The sequence below is a fragment of the Lithobates pipiens genome, unplaced genomic scaffold (genome assembly GCF_037356315.1).
Source record: "Lithobates pipiens isolate NorthernLeopardFrog02 unplaced genomic scaffold, aLitPip1_a1.2 Scaffold_8, whole genome shotgun sequence".
Lineage (NCBI taxonomy): Eukaryota > Metazoa > Chordata > Amphibia > Anura > Ranidae > Lithobates > Lithobates pipiens.
The window spans coordinates 186,063,066-186,079,271 of record NW_027507903.1 but is presented as its reverse complement, the minus strand read 5'-3'; the positions used below and the strand labels follow the sequence as shown (position 1 = coordinate 186,079,271).

Genomic DNA, 16,206 nt, shown 5'->3' with positions numbered 1-16,206 from the left:
CATGTTGATTGAGGATGACATCCTATGTGGGACATACTGAGGTAGACTGACATGGCAAATAACTGTACTGATAGGATATCACTTTGCTGTGTTTTAACTTTATATTGTGGCAGCTGAAGCAGTTCCAAGCAACTTACCATCAATACGACTAACCAACTCCTCCAGCATTTTCACTTTCTTCTGAATTCCTGGCTGTGCAAAGGTGTAGTTATCCTGTCGAGGTGAAAGTAGTAAAAACAGTGAATCAGACATTTGTTGTAGCAATTATGAACACAGCTGAGAATTCACTAAAAGATTTGACCTTTAAAAATCACAACACCAAGCAAAAATATTGGGGGGGGATTTGGTACAGTGTGCCTTGGGATGAGGATGGACACTTAATCAAGCTCTCCAATTACCTGAGGAATGTTTCTGCCTCACAATGCTTCACATTCAAGAATCAGCAAATTTGGCAGACCTATATACTTCTCTAAAACCTTACATTAACAATTATGCTGCAATTTCCCCATAATATTCAAGACATAAACAGCAGAGATGGACGACACCATGTCCCTGAAACCCTCTTCTTTCCCTGGCTACCCATATGTCTCAGGGTTTGGCAGTGAGATGCAAGACTCGGAGAGATACAGGTGCCATCCTAAACCTGATTAGGCAGATGCCACGCATGTCGGACTTGCATTCTATTGCTGCATCAAAGATGCTCTTTTGTTAGCCGTCTCTGACTTTAAGGATGAACTCTGAGGTGTAGAAGACTGTCCTGCAGTAGAGTGTAGAACTAGCTGCCGTGATGAGGCCATACAACTCACAGTCTTTCATAGCAGCAAAAACTGTAGGACCTAGATAACAGGGGAGCCGTAGGAACTTACAGTGGCTGTAGAAATCCAATTTCTTTCAAATAAACATGTTATATTTGCTCTGTGCACTGGCTTTGCACAGAGTAGCTAACCCCAAACCTCCTCTTCTGAGTCCCCCACCGGTGCTTCTGGCTTCTCCTCCCTTCCAAATGCCCCATAGCAAGTTGCATGCTATGGGAGCACTTGTGCGGGTTCAAGCACAATCCGGGCTGTGCATCTATTGACACATAGGATTTGATTGAGAGTAGCAGGAGCCAAATAGCTCCCGTTATTTCCTCCATGTCCAGTGAGGAGGCAGAGAGAGCAGCACTGCTGCTCTCAGGCACAGTGCTGGATAAAGCTCAGGGAAGTATTTAAGGGGGCTAGGTGGGGGGAGCTAATCACAAGTATTTTACCTTAATAAAGAGAAAGTATTAAGGTAAAAAAAAACAAAGAAAAAAAAAACTGTCTTTACAACCACTTTAAGTTTTAGAGTGTTGAACATGACCATATTCCTATGGCATTACACACCCTCTTGAAAGAGCTACCGGAACCTGCAGGATACTCTCCACATAATTTAAAAGGGCACACAGAGCTCTGAGACTGCGAAACAGAGACCCCCCAAGAGATATTATATGCTATTTTGTAGACTTCAAGCTGAAGGAGGATATTATCAAAGAGGCAACAGAACAAGAAGCCTTCACTTTAAACGATTCTGATGTGAACGTATTTCAGGTCTTCTCTTTTCAACACCATGGGGCACGGAGACTGAACTTGTCGGTGCCGGCAGAGTTGAACATTGTTTATAGATGGCATTTCCTTTTTGCCTGACCGCAAATCATTAGGGAAGATCTGCGCTCCTACATGTCCTGGAGGACCTGCCCAAATTCTTTGCTCTACGTCAATTGTCTCTGATGGCAGTCCTGGAGTAGTATGAAGATTTCCTTAAGGCTAGCGCCCAGAGATCTACTTTCCTGAACACCTTAAGCAAAGATCGGTAAGAAGAGAAGGCTCTTAGATCTATCCTCGCTGGAAAGAATCTGAATACCCTCAGGGGATGCTTGATTGAGATCTGTTGACACCCTAGTAAATTGAGTTATAAACAGTTGCTGCTCAGCAAGAGACAAACCACTTAGTTCTGGAACAGATAACAAGTTTACAGAAAGCACTGACCCAACAGGCTGAAATGGTGGAAGGATCCCGATGTGAAGGGTGACCTGCAGAAGGCCGTACAGTGGACCCTGCAAAGGATGACAGCCACAGATAACGTTAAAGCTTACTGGGCAATGTTTGAGCGGATTGCAACAAGGGAAAGACTGCCTCAGAAAGACTGGGCATATTTGCTGGCTCCTTTTCTGACTGCAGATCCCCAACAGGCATACTGTGACTTGGCCCCAGAGTCAGCACAGGACAATAAACTGCTAAAGGTGGAAACTTTAGCTAGGCTGGGAATGACTGTAGATTTAAGGGTGAGTAAAGTTCATGGCTGGCGCTTGACAGGGCTAAGTCTGCCCGTGCGCGGCTATATCATCTAATGCACCTGTTGCAGGATTTGCTGAAACCTGAGGAAATGACACCCGTTAGATTGTGGAGTGAGTTGCCCTAGACTGGTTATTGCATGGTCTTCCCAAGGACCTGCATCGGCTCTGTATGCTTTTGCCGCTGGTCCATTAAACAATCTAAGTCGGCTTGAGTGTGTGGTGAGGGTTAATGGACAAGAGGTGGTGGCACTCCTCGACTCAGGCAGTGGGGTTACCCTACTCCAATCAAAGGTTGCGGGGAAAGCCAATACCCGTGAAAAAGATTTGGGTGATCTCTGTACATGGGGTTGTCAAAGACTAGCCAATGGCTCGTGTAACCCTGTCCACATCGGCAGGAACTGCTACATTAAGAGTTGGAGTGATCCCAGGGTTGTCTCATGACTTGCTAAATTGGTGTGACTGCCCCATATTTTGGGGCTTGCCAATTCAAAAGCCCAAAGGTTCAGTGGCCTCCACCAAAAAGGAGAAACCCCCAGATGAAGTTATTGATGCTGTGTTGTTAACTGGTATAGTGATTATAATTGATGAGATCTGTGTGAATCTGCAGAAACTGACCTGGGTCCACTGGAGAAGTTTGCAGGATTAAAAACAGAGTTCTTCCTCTGAGCCGGACTTGTCAGGTCGTGGGTACTCCCAAGAGGATTTCCTTGGCGCTCAGAGGAAAGACTACATTTTGATCCCCACCAGGGAACAGGTCCCACTGTTGAGTGGTGAGCCACAGCATGCTGGGGAGGATATGCAGTTTCCCAAATTTGCTGGGAGTCATACATTATGGTACAAAGTAACTAAGAAAGGTAAAGTGATTAGACATGAGCACAAACCATTGATAAGGGCACAGAGTCAAGCGCACAACCGGTCTACCACGGTCAGAATATGAACCTGGGGAAGTGGGCCTACTGTGGATAGTAGGTGTCTCACAAAATGGCAGGGACCCTCTGAAATAGTAAAGAAGATGGGCACTGTCCTCTGTGCCAATGAAGGTGAGATCGGTGCTGGTGACTTTTTACAGCCAAGTTACCCAATTGATCATATTGAGGACAGAATACGAAAATGTTTATTCATTTAAACGGTGGCCTAAAACAATGTTTTTCAACTCCAGTCCTCAAGTATTCCCAACAGGTCATGTTTTCAGGATTTCCCTCAGATGAAACGGCTGTGGTAATTACTAAGGTAGTGAAACTGATCAAATCACCTGTGCAAAATAATGGCAAGCCTGAAAACATGACCTGTTGGGGTTACTTGAGGACCTGAGTTGACAAACATTGGCCTAAGGCAGTGATGGCGAACCTTGGCACACCAGATGTTTTGGAACTACATTTCCCATGATGCTCTGGCACTCTGCAGTGTAGTGGAGCAACATGGGAAATGTAGTTCCAAAACATCTGGGGTGCCACGGTTCGCCATCACTGGCCTAGGGGATGCTGGACTGGATTAGTAAAGCCCCCTCTGCCAGTAAAGTTTAAGGAAGTGTACTGCTTAATGGGACAGGATCAAGAGAACTATGATAGGTACAAAGCAGCAATCTGGCTAGAGAGTATGCAGGTTCAGACTACAAAGTGGTGCATGGACCAGTGGGTGTGCATCTAAATTTGGATAACCTTTTCTAGGCCTATGGCCATTTTGTGCATGGTGTGTGGACCCCTGTCCTGGAAGAGAGGGGGAGAATATGTAGAGAGTCAGTCTAGGGTAGGTTAAGAGGGGGTTAATAAAGAGGATACCCTTCCTTCCCTTCAGCCCTGTGTTTTAAGCAGCTGGTCAGGGAGGCTGATTGATGGCTGTTTTGCTATCAATTCTGAGGAGACCTGAATGCTGGATGGAAGCCTCCCTGTGCTGTCTTGAACCTGCTGGGTGAGCTTTCCTGTAACTGGGATGTTTGCAATTGTGTGGATGTTTTGGCTGGGATGCGGAACATGGTTTAAGAAAAAAAAGAAGACTGTACTGATGAGCAGAGTTTTTTTTTGTGTTGTTTTGAGCTGCCCACGAAAACAAAATTTGTCATCTTTTTCCTGTTTTGCTGAATAAAGCAAACTTTAAGTTGACTGAAGTGTCTTCCAGCACCTATTCAACCCTCAGGTCCCAACAAGCTATATTCCATATTGATTCTGGCCATTTGTTCTCCCAATCATTTTTGTTTATCTGAATAGACACAATGTTTTATGCGTAGTGTCCTATGCTATCCTATCAAGGCATTAGCTCTCAAATAAAAAGGGACAAAACGGGGGGCGCATGCGCGAAGCCTAGCATGGAGGACGCTTTCCGCTAGTGCTCCGCACTCCTCGCCGCCACATCGGGACTAAACTAGCATACCCAACCAGATCCCACGCTATATTCCGGACATACTACCCCCTGAAATATCCGAGCACCAGGTGGAATGGTGCTGACCAGCCATAGGGGTAAGAATAAGCCGAAACCGATTAAGGAAGCTCTCGCCCGCGGCTCATCCAAGATGGCGGCGAAGGCCCTTGCAAGCCAGAGAGCGGCCTCCACACCTAGCAGAGACAACTCTGATAGCGAAGAGGATCGTGCAGATGAGGAACCTGCGATCGCTAGCTCTCCCTCGCTACCGTCAGCAGGCATGTCGCAAAATGACTTCCTTAAACATATGGAGTCTATGCTCCAGAAAGCCCTAAAAACCACATCGGAGCAAATCACAGATAGACTCTCCAGAGAAATCCGCGAAACTAGGGTCGATGACATGGAGCTCACGCTGCATGAACACACGCAAGAATTTGCTGCACTCCGGGAGGAGAACGCCACCCTGCTCTCTCGTTTGGAAGACGCGGAAAAACGCTCATGCAGATCCAATTTGAGGATTCGGGGGATCCCCGAATCTATAGAGGACGTCCAGTCCTTTACAACGGCCTTATTCCAAGAGCTGGCCCCTGGTACACCTATTGAACGTTTAGAATTCGACAGAATTCACAGGGCCCTAACCCGTCGTCAAACAGATGGCCCACCACGTGACATCATCGTCAAGCTACATTTTTTTCGCACCAAGGAGCAGCTCCTCACTGCAGCACGCAATAAAGACTCATTGACCTTCCAGGGTCATACCTACCAAATCTTCTCAGACCTGGCTCCACTCACTATCGCCAAGCGTCGGGCCATGAAGCCGCTGTTGCAGATCCTCATTCAACACCGCCTGAAGTATGCTTGACGATTCCCATTCGCCATCCAATTCGCCTACCAGGGCCAACAGCACACCTGCTCATCCCCGGACTCCCTGCAACGCCTGCTGGAATCTCTCCGCCTCGTCCCTCTGGATCAACAACCTGAAACTAACCTCCCTCATACTCCAGCTCGCCCAGCAGCTCATCCTTACTTGAATACACCGCTACGCCAGCTGCCAGGCCCGGCTTCTATCCGCAAGGGAACCCCATCGAGACCCGAGATGGACAGAATCACTACACCTAAATCCCGGACACCGCGCTGAAGACTCTGGGGTTTGTCATCTCTCCTCCCCGCTTCGCTGTAAGCGCACCACTTTGCCCCGTTTTTTTTGTAGGTTTCGGACTACCGCGAGGAAGAGAGTCACTGATCCTCCCACTGGGGATCTCCTTCCACCGAAACCTTGGGACCCGCCAGCTGGTATGTACTCTTTCTGACCCTAATGAGCCCCTGCTTACTCTCGGGCTCCGGCTCGCCGAATCGGTCGCCCCCCCCTCTGTCTATGATTTTTTTTCAACTGGCCCCTGTTACCATCTCCTGGCCTAACCTGCTCCTGATACCCCCCTGGATGTTTGGTTACCCCTGCTTCGTAGCTGATCCCACTCCAACTTGATACTGTGCCCTGTCCTCCTGGTTCAAAATCATCCTGTGTCCTTCTTTCTACAGCCTGATATTTACGCCTCTCAACCCTCATATGGTTCGGTACCTTTAAACTTTTTTCACAGACTCGTTCCTTTTTACAATTTTTTTAAATATTTTTTTTTTCTTTTTTTCCCTTATCTGATACATCTCATGTTATTTACTTTTTGATTTTTGTCCTTTTAACTCCTCTACCACCCTACTTTTCTACAGCATTACCCATAGTTCTCACTGTCACTGAAGCACAAGAAATACAGAGTTTATCCATCTGCTGCGCAACTGTGCTTGTAAATTTACGCTCAAAGTGATTACCTATAAGCTATGTATCCGCTGTAATTCCCTCTACCCTCCAATTCCTTCCCCCCCTTGTTCCCCTCCTGCTCCCTTATCCCCCCCCCCTCCCCTTCTCCTTACCCCGACCCCCCCCAACTCCCTCCCCTTGCCCCTTTCCTTTCTCCTCCTCCTGTTCCTCTTTCCCTCCTTCCCTCGGTACCCTTTCCCTTCCCTCCCCTCAGACTTCCCCCCCCCCCCCTTCCCGCATCCTCTTCCACCTACCCTGTCCCCTTGGATCCCTTGATACCCCTTTCAAAGATTCTCTTTGACTCCGGTTTTATGTTTTTACTGTTGTTTCACCTAATATGTTGACAGTTTGGGTGGTTTACTTGTTATGTTGCACCTGTTATTAGTCTACATTGTGTTTCACAAATGACATGTATGTTATGCTTCTGGATAACTAAATTTTCCCGCTTGCGGCGGGGAACAGTCACTGCTCCCCCATTTTTCAATGCACCTTCTTCTGGACCATCCCTTTTTGGCCCCGGAGATTGAGCATTGCTTGGTTGGGCGATTTAGCCTGGCTACTTTGTGTCTCTGCCCTTTCATGGCTCGCCCTATACGCAGAGTCCTTCTCCCCTTCTTTACCCACCTCTTCTTTCTTATCCTTGTAAGGTTCCCCCCACTTACCTTAGGTCGGTCGACTCCCACGCCCTCTACTATGCCCTATAAGCCTCCCCCCATCCAGCTCTTATGGCCCCGCTGAACATACTATCCCTTAACGTCAAGGTTCTCAACTCCCCCAATAAGATGATTAAAGCCTTCCGTAACTTTGCATCCTTGAAAGCTAACATTGTAGCCCTACAGGAAACCCACTATGCCGTGTCCCATACCCCGAAATTTTTTAGTTCAAGTTATCCCCATGTTTTCACGCCCTCGGCTAACACTAAACATAGAGGGGTCCTGATAGCTTTCCATCACACTTCCCCGTTCACCCCCACTTCGGAAATTAGAGACCCTGAAAGGGCGTTATATTATCCTAGTGGGATTACTCCAGGACACTGAAACCACACTAGTCTCCTATTATGCGCCTAATGGAAACCCGAATCCCTTCTTCTCACACCTCCTGCAGGTTGTCAACATGCACCGAAAAGGCTCACTCTTTATTTGTGGTGATTCTAATCTGACCCTACACCCCCATCTCGATAAGTCACCATACACTCCAGAGCACCACTCCCTTTCGGTCCAATTATGTCAACAACTACAGAAAGCTTCCCTCCTTGACACTTGGAGAGAATGTAATCCCCTCAAACGTAATTACACCTTCTATTCATACCCACACAAATCCTTCTCTAGAATAGACCACATTCTTACACCGGTAGCTACCTTCCCGACTGTGCTCCAGTCCATAATTTGCCCAATCCCCTGGTCGGACCACTGTGCGGTGCTCACCACTGTCTCTTCGTTGATCCCTCAGACTACAGATAGAACCTGGTCTATGAATGAGGCACACCTCACTAGCCAACCCTTCTGTTTTGACATTCGCTTTTCCCTCACAGACTATCTGCAACATAATAATACCCCCGAGATCTCCCCGGTTCTCCTCTGGGAGGCTCACAAACCCGTAATTCGGGGAAGTTGTATATCAGTTGCCACCCACCTTAAGAAGGATAGAGTACTCAGACAACAACAGCTAGAATCAGACTATCATTCGCACTTCCTCGAATTTCAAGCCTCACCTACAGAACCCCATAGACTGACCCTTGAAAAAACTAAGCTTGAACTAGACCTTCTCCTGGCCGAATCAGCAGATAAGATCCTACGCAGGAATAATCACACAATTTACACTAAAGCCAATAAACCCGACACCTTTATGGCCCTACGTCTCCGACAGCCTGATAGGATCCGCAAACCTATACGCCTTAAAATAACTAAGAACACATACACTAGTGATCCTATCAAGATACTCTCCAAGTTCCGACAGAAATTGGCCGACCTATATGCAGCTAAAACCAAATTTTCCCCCCAACAAGCAAACGTCTTATTTCAAGACTTGCCCATCCCTGAACTCCCACAATCTGCTAGGGAATCAATAGACAGCTTAATCACTGTAGAGGAGGTGCTCACAGCCATAAAATCCCTTAAGCCCCGAAAACGCCCGGGTCCTGACGGTTTGCCTGCCAATTACTACAAGAAGTTTTCTGACGTACTGGCCCCTCTCTTAGCAAACGCGTTTAATGCTCTATTGAGGCAGCAGACCTTCGGCAGAGACACTCTCGCAGCGTCCATAGCCATGATACCCAAACCAAACACTGATAACACCCTATGGTCTAACTTTCGCCCCATATCTCTGCTCAACGTGGACATAAAAATGTTGTCCAAAATTCTAGCACTGCGTCTTAATCCACTCATCGGCAAATTAATTCATAAGGACGAAGTGGGGTTTATCCCTCATAGGCAAGCCAGCGATAATATTCGTCGTGTCATATTATTACAACACCTAGCGAGATCGCGCTCCATTCCTATGCACCTTTTGTTTCTGGACATTAGAAAGGCGTTTGATACCGTATCCTGGCCCTATTTACACTTTGTCCTGCAGCGTTGGGGTTTTGGACCACACTTCCTCCAATGGATTACATCACTGTATAATGACCCTCATGCCTCAGTTAAATACTCTGGTTTTAGCTCCCAAAGTTTTCCGATACGGAGAGGGACCCGACAGGGTTGCCCCCTATTCCCCACTGCTCTTTGCCTTGGCTATAGAGCCGCTAGCAGCAATGATACGGATGAATCCTGATATTAAGGGCTTGGAGATAGCATCAACTGTACACAAATTGTGTTTGTTTGCAGATGACGCTTTATTATTTGTCACCTCACCCCACACTTCCATCCCCAACCTACTCCACCTCCTTGATCGGTTTGCTCAGATCTCCGGCCTAGAAGTTAACCAGGCTAAATCAAAGGCTCTGAATGTGTCTCTGCCGAGGGATACTGTTACTCTTCTACAGCAGAACTTCTCCTTTCAATGGTCTGACACCTCTATTCCGTATCTAGGCATTAAACTATCTAGTGACCCAGCGAATCTCTTTCGTATAAACTATATCCCGATGCTGAAACACCTGTCTTCCCTACTTCATGACTGGAGTTCCCTTCATATCTCATGGATGGGTCGCATTGCTGCCACCAAAATGTCCCTTCTACCTAAACTTTTATACCTTTATAGGGTTCTTCCTGTACCAGTACCCCCCTACTTTCATCGTGTCATCCAGAGCCGGGTCTTCAGCTTTGTCTGGGGATCTACTAGGCCCAGGGTGACAAGATCTGTGCTACTTCGTCATCATAAATGGGGGGGACTGGGGGGTTCCTAACTTTTCCCATTACTACCACGCAGCCCAACTGGCCCAAATGACCCTGTACCATGCTAAGTTTGAGGTCCCTCTGTGGGTGAGCCTGGAAGCAATAGACATACACCCGGTACCTTTGGCAAATCGGTTATGGCTCCCCCAAACAGCACGGGACCCCATTATTAACCCCATCACCCAACACACTCTGAAGCTCTGGGATAGCTTATGTAAACGGTTTAACTTACGATCCCTGCACTCCCCGCTCCTCATTCATAGGCCATAAACACTTCTACCCGGCACATACAGAACCTGCCTCTTTCCGGGCGTGGGCCCAGGCAGGTTTAACCCGAATTTGTGACCTAGTGACTGGTGGCGCTATCAAAAAACATTCCTGTCCATTCAAACTCAAGCCAAACTTCCCAATACTGAATACTTTCGTTACCTCCAAATCTCCCACTTCATACGGGGGGTCATTAACCCGGCTCTAAACCTACATGCTCTTTCCATATTTGAGAAGATTTGTGACTCCGACCCTCACGCACCGGGCATTATATCTCAACTATACGAACACCTTACCTCCCAGTCCACGACACTACCGACTTATGCACAACAGTGGGCCAACGACTTATCACTAACCATAGATGAGGAGGATTGGTCCAGTGTATGGTACAACACAAAAATCTCGTCGCACAATATTGTTGCCCTTGAAGCTAATTACAAAGTACTTATGAGATGGTACCTAGTGCCTGACAGAATTGCTAAGTTTCTACCGTCCTACTCGCCAAATTGTTTCTGCAACTGCGGCGGAAGAGGTACCCATATGCACATCTGGTGGACCTGCCCTGTGGTGCAATGCTTCTGGGCAACAATATTCCAAATGCTATCCACTATGTTGCGGGAACCGATAACCCCTGATCCCGCACTGGCTCTTTTGAATTTCTATCCGGATTCCCACACCACGGCGCAAATACGCCTATCCCTACAGCTTACTACGGCAGCCAAGCAAACAATTGCCAAAGAATGGAAAAGCCCAGTCCTTCATATAACCGAAGTGAAAAATCGGGTCACGCAAGCTATGATTCATAGCAGAATTGAAGCCACTGTTTTGGACAAGATCCCTCGCCACACTAAAATTTGGCAACCTTGGGTTGACCATTACCTGCCACCGAACTTTGATAGACAGTTACTGAACCCTTAAACATACATATCCCCTGATCCAGTTGTTAGTGTATGTCCTTCGTTTATTTGGTGTGAGTCGGCCGACCTCCTCCCTTTCCCCCCTCTTCTTCTTCCTGACGCCTCTGTCCTTTTTCCTCTTCTCTTTCATCTAGTCCTCCTACTCCTCCTCTTTCCCCGATCTTCCTACCCCCTCAGTTCCCCTATCCTCCTTCTTTACTGCTCTCTATTTGTGTATATCCTCCATATCTTTGATACCTATTAAGGTAACATAGGTTATTGGCAGCCCTGATTCTGTTCTTGCACTGTTTCCTGCAAGATTACAATAAACTGCACTTCGTGTGTTAAATTCGTAGGGGTCCCCACCCTGTCACGTAGCAGGCCTCCCTTGGAGCCCGTGACAGCTCTGAGACCCATTATATGAGCACTTTTAAAAAACCGCCATATGTGTTAACATGCGCTTATGATGTACTCTGTCTGGCCTTATTTGTTAAGCATCAGACTCACGCTTTTTATTCTCTACTGATGCTATATGGCTGATATCTTTGTATCCTTTGTTTCTGTTACCAATAAAAAACCTTTGAAAAGAAAAAGGGACAAAACCTTAGAAATGTCTTTCTTGGAATTGTTTCCATCTGCCAGTAATCCATTATCATGGACCCTCTGCTGTATTAATTTTAGTCCACACTACAATATCCTGAGCACTGTTCTTAGGATTCTTTGATGTGCTTGCTACTTTCTCCTCCGTTTTTGATCTTTTCACGCTGTGGCTCCCGAGACTCTATCTTGGTTTCATCTCTTCCCCAGAGCCCTATATAGGGAGGTCCAAATTGTATTCTCATCATCCTAGGTGCAAAACCTATTTTGTTCATTTTCCATGATCTGCCAACCAAAATGTGGAACGCTCATTGACAACCAAAAGCATAATGCTGGCTGTGGCCGCATAAAACGAACGCTGGATTTGGCACATCTCCATATTTAGGCCCCATGCACACAAGACGCTGTTAAATGCGTGTTCAGAGGCAGTTGGACACTTTTTTCATGCAATGTTATCGTATGTGTCCATGTACACAGTCTCGTTTTTTCTGAGTTTAAGACAGTTGCGTTTAACCTCGTTTTTTCCAGAAGCAAAAAAAAATATGTTTAGACACTTTGCTTTACCACGTTTCAGACGCAAAACGTGGCTAAACGCGGCACCCGCGTTTGCGTTTATAAGTGTTTTTAAAGGAACCCAATTTTTTTTGGACCAGAAAACTCAGAAATATGATGGTAAACCATAAAATATACTAAAAAAAATGTTTAAAATGTCGTAATTACTTTAGATAGTTCATAGAGCATATATACTCACTGATGCAATGCCATAAAAAAACTCTAGTTTTTTTTAGGTAGCTTAGACAATGAGGAATGCCTCCACTTCTTTGCCCCAACCCTTCATCCAATTTCTAATCTAATCAGTGACTCCACCTAGTCTGACCAAAGCATAGCATTGTATTTTTATCACAAAGAAAAACCTGCTTACCAATGTCTAGTCAGCCCCAACCCCCCACCATGTTTCCATGTTGAACACCCATCCACTCTGATCAAAATGGCAGAAATAGTTAATACATGCTTTCTGAGCTTGGGGAGGGTCTATGCAAACGCTTATAGGCACAAACGCGGTAAAACGTGGCTAAACATGGCTAAACGCAGCAAAACTTGCGTTTTTAAACGCAGGTTTCTGCTTTTTAAAACATGTCTTCAGCAGAGTTTGCACTGGCGTCTCATATGCATGGGGCCTTATGCTTGAGATTTCTCTTTTGCTTTGTTTTTCTCTTTTCTGTGCCTTATTACAAGTATGACCCCTTTTGCTTTTTACTTTCAGACATATTTCTTAAACGTCCATAATTGACATTGACGTGACAGTAATTGACCCTGCAGTAGATCAATTTTCCTCATTCGATTACCTTGGGATTCCTTTCAATAGTATCTATAACGATCAACTCCCCCCCACGCACAGACACACACACTGTCCCGGTATAGTTTTCCCTTTCCTCCCTTGACTTCCTTTATTTTTCTCTTTCCTCATTTTCTTGCTCTCGTGTCTGTTTCTTGGATTACTGGTGGCCCACTTTCTAACATATCCATGATTTTTGACTCCGCTTTAACGCTCCTCAAAGTTGCATTTTTGCGTAAGCCTACACTGGTGACATTTGTGAGTTCTGTTTGCTAGGTTTTGGAGTTGTATTTCCTAATTATTTTGTTAATTCACTGTGCCTGTACTGCTACCTCCCTTATGCAACCTTGGTAGATTATCGATCTCAACTAGATGACTATGCTTATTTAGTCAAGGTTTGTTATTTTGCTATCAACTAATATAATCTATGTTAAGATTAGAATTTCTAGAGTAGATCTCTCTAAATAGTTGGATATCTACTTGTAGCTTTTCTACAGTGCATCACTTAAACTTCAGAAAGAAAATATTCTTGCCTTTTTTCCTTGCTTTTGTATGTATTTTGTATGTTTGTGAAACATTTCACTTTTATGTGAAGTTTATAAAAAAACGTTTATGAAACTAAAATGCACCGTGCTGTTTGGGACAATATTGTTTACTGCAAATTTCATGCCCTTACAGTCACACGTGTTGATTATGAAAAATGAAGCAACGCTCATTAACCACTAGCAGACCATCCACAGTCTTTTTACAGTGGCAGGGTGGCCTTGTTATCCTGCATCATGTACATGAGCTAGTATTTCCGGGTAGGGGGTGCACATCTGCTGCCTAGTCTGTGCTGTCATTCCCTACATCAAATGTCGGTCAGAATTTCCAAGCCAATAATGTATGGCTGGGACCTGTGGGAGGGATGAGCGGGAGGAAATATCACTGTGGCAAAGCAAGGATCACCCTCAGGGAGAAAATATAGTATTTTTAATTTGTCATAATCAAAGTCTCTGGTTCAAGCGCAGGCGATTGGTGCAAACGGTAAATACTGTATGAGATTCATATAAACAATAACTATTAAACCAAACTAATTTCTTTATATATTTTGATTTATTTATTTTTTTCTCTTGATATCCCGCAGAAATGTGATAAAAGTTGCCCTTTTACAATACTGTCCCCCCGAAATGCATTGGGGTAGCAGGGTGCCTTATTCTGTATGATCTAAAATTCTTGTAATCTCTTCATATGAACTTTGTATTCAATGATGTATGTATTTCTATTTACTTAGCTGCTTCAATCCATGTACACCAGAATTTTAAAATCATTGTGATTACAATGCTTTTTGGGTCAATAAAATATATATATATTTTTTTTATCTAGCATTGTCTTTCATTGCTGCTTAAAAACCCCAAGGGGTATTTATTGTATTTTTGGTATAATTCTATTCGGGGTGTGCAGCCAGCTCAAAATCAGTATTCCTTATGCACCCTCTTTTTTACGCCCAAGTATGTGATTACCTTGGTTTTCCAGGTGAAAGGTGAATTATTTTGGCAGAGAGATACTGTATCTTTTGGCAGGGAAACGTTTAGGGCGCACAATTTGTCTAAATTAATTTTGAGGTTAGAGATATGTTGGAAGTGGGCAAAGTCTTAATAAGTTTGGGAGGTGATGTGTGGCTCAGAGAGGGACAGTATGATATCATCTGCAAATGCTGCAATTTTAAATTTGTGTACAGAGACCGAGATTCCCCAGACATTTGAGTTGGCTCTGAGACAGTTGAGAACTGGTTCTACTGTAAGTATGTAGAGAAGCGGGGACAGGGTGCAGCCCTGAAGAGTTCCATTTTGGACAGAGAAGGCATTCGACAGCCGGCCTTTGACTTTCACCTGCTGTAGGACATGTGTAGAGGGCTAGGATCATATTAAGCATATAATCCCCAACTCCATGGATCGTAGGTTTGTAGCTATGCAGTGGAAGGCCACCCTGTCAAATGCCTTCTCTGCATCTGAGAGGAAGAAGCCGCTTTGCTTGGAAGAAGTTAGCCAGGAATGAAGATTAATAGCTTTGATGGTGTTGTCCCTGGCCTCACGGCCAGAAACAAAACTCACTTGGTCTGTGGACATCAATGATGGGATGAGTGGGGGGAGGTGGTTAGACGGTTATATATTTGTTGTTTGTGGCGAGAGTGCCATTGGGTTTTTGGATTTTTTTTTATCACATTAAGTGCTCTCTTGGCCCGTAAGGCTCCGCTTTTATTGCCATGTTCGTAATATAATTTACGTGTCAGAGCAAATTTACGGTTTGTTATTTCATGTAGCTCATCCAATAGTAGGGATCTTACCTGTGTGAGTTCTTGTAGGGTTTGGGCGGCTTGGGTCTTTTTGTGTGATGCTTCCAGTTTTGGCTGGTCGGGTCATTGATGTATGCTTGTTTCTTTCATTTTCGTTTGGAAGCGAACATTAGAGGAGTTCCCCTCTTATAGTGCATTTGTGCGCTTCCCATTGAATCAGGAGATGCACATCAGGTGTTTTGTTTGTTTGGAAGAATGATTTGATGCATGAGCGTATGTGGTCTAGGTTGGCTTTGTCAGTAGCGAAGCATCTAGGTGCCACGCTTTCGATCTTTCGACTGTCTCTGGGAAGGTCAGTGAAATGGAAATGGGATGATGGTCAGACAGAAACATGGGTTCAATCATAGCTTTGGTTAGAAGAGATAAGTCCTGTTGGGTTAGGAAAAAATAATCAATTCTAGAGCATCAAATGTGTGGGACTGAGAAATAAGTGTAATCTTTATCTCCTGGATGAAGGGTGTGCGCTATGTGTCATTTAGTAGGAGGTCGGGTAACTGACAATGTATCTGACGTAATGCTCGGAAAGTAAGAGAAGATGGTCGCCTCCTAGGATCAGTATTCCTGACTGGAAAGAGGGAAGAAGAGAGGTGATTTTGCAGAAGAAAGGGGCTTGTTTCACATTCGGGGCATACATGTCGGCCAGGGTGATTGGTCTGTTCCATAGACGGCCTTTAAATAGTAAATAACGGCCATCAGGGTCCGCTATCAAATCGGTTATTTCTATGGGGCAATGTTTCGCTATTAGGATGGGAACTCCTTTTGATTTTGAGGTGGGGTTTGAGGCGTGCCCAACTGTAGTATAGTGTGCATTGCTAAATTTAGGTTGGCAGTTTGTTTTGAAATGTGTTTCCTGTAAATAGATGTCTGCTTTATGGCTTCTCCTTGAAGCAAGTACCTGCAAGTGTAGTGTTTAGGCCTTTGACATTTAAGGAGAAACGTTTTAGCGTAAGAGGGGTCTTGAGGC

General features: G+C 45.2%; 1 protein-coding gene across 2 annotated transcripts in view; it reads right to left on the bottom strand.

Moving 5' to 3' along the window:
• The window catches only part of TBC1D22A (TBC1 domain family member 22A), an 839,044-nt gene that overhangs the window by 408,800 nt on the left and 414,038 nt on the right, over positions 1–16,206 (bottom strand). For both annotated transcript variants that reach the window (XM_077468512.1, XM_077468511.1), the window contains exon 10: positions 138–213. In XM_077468512.1, coding sequence (XP_077324638.1) covers positions 138–213 — 76 coding nt within the window. The remainder of the gene's footprint in view (positions 1–137; positions 214–16,206) is intronic.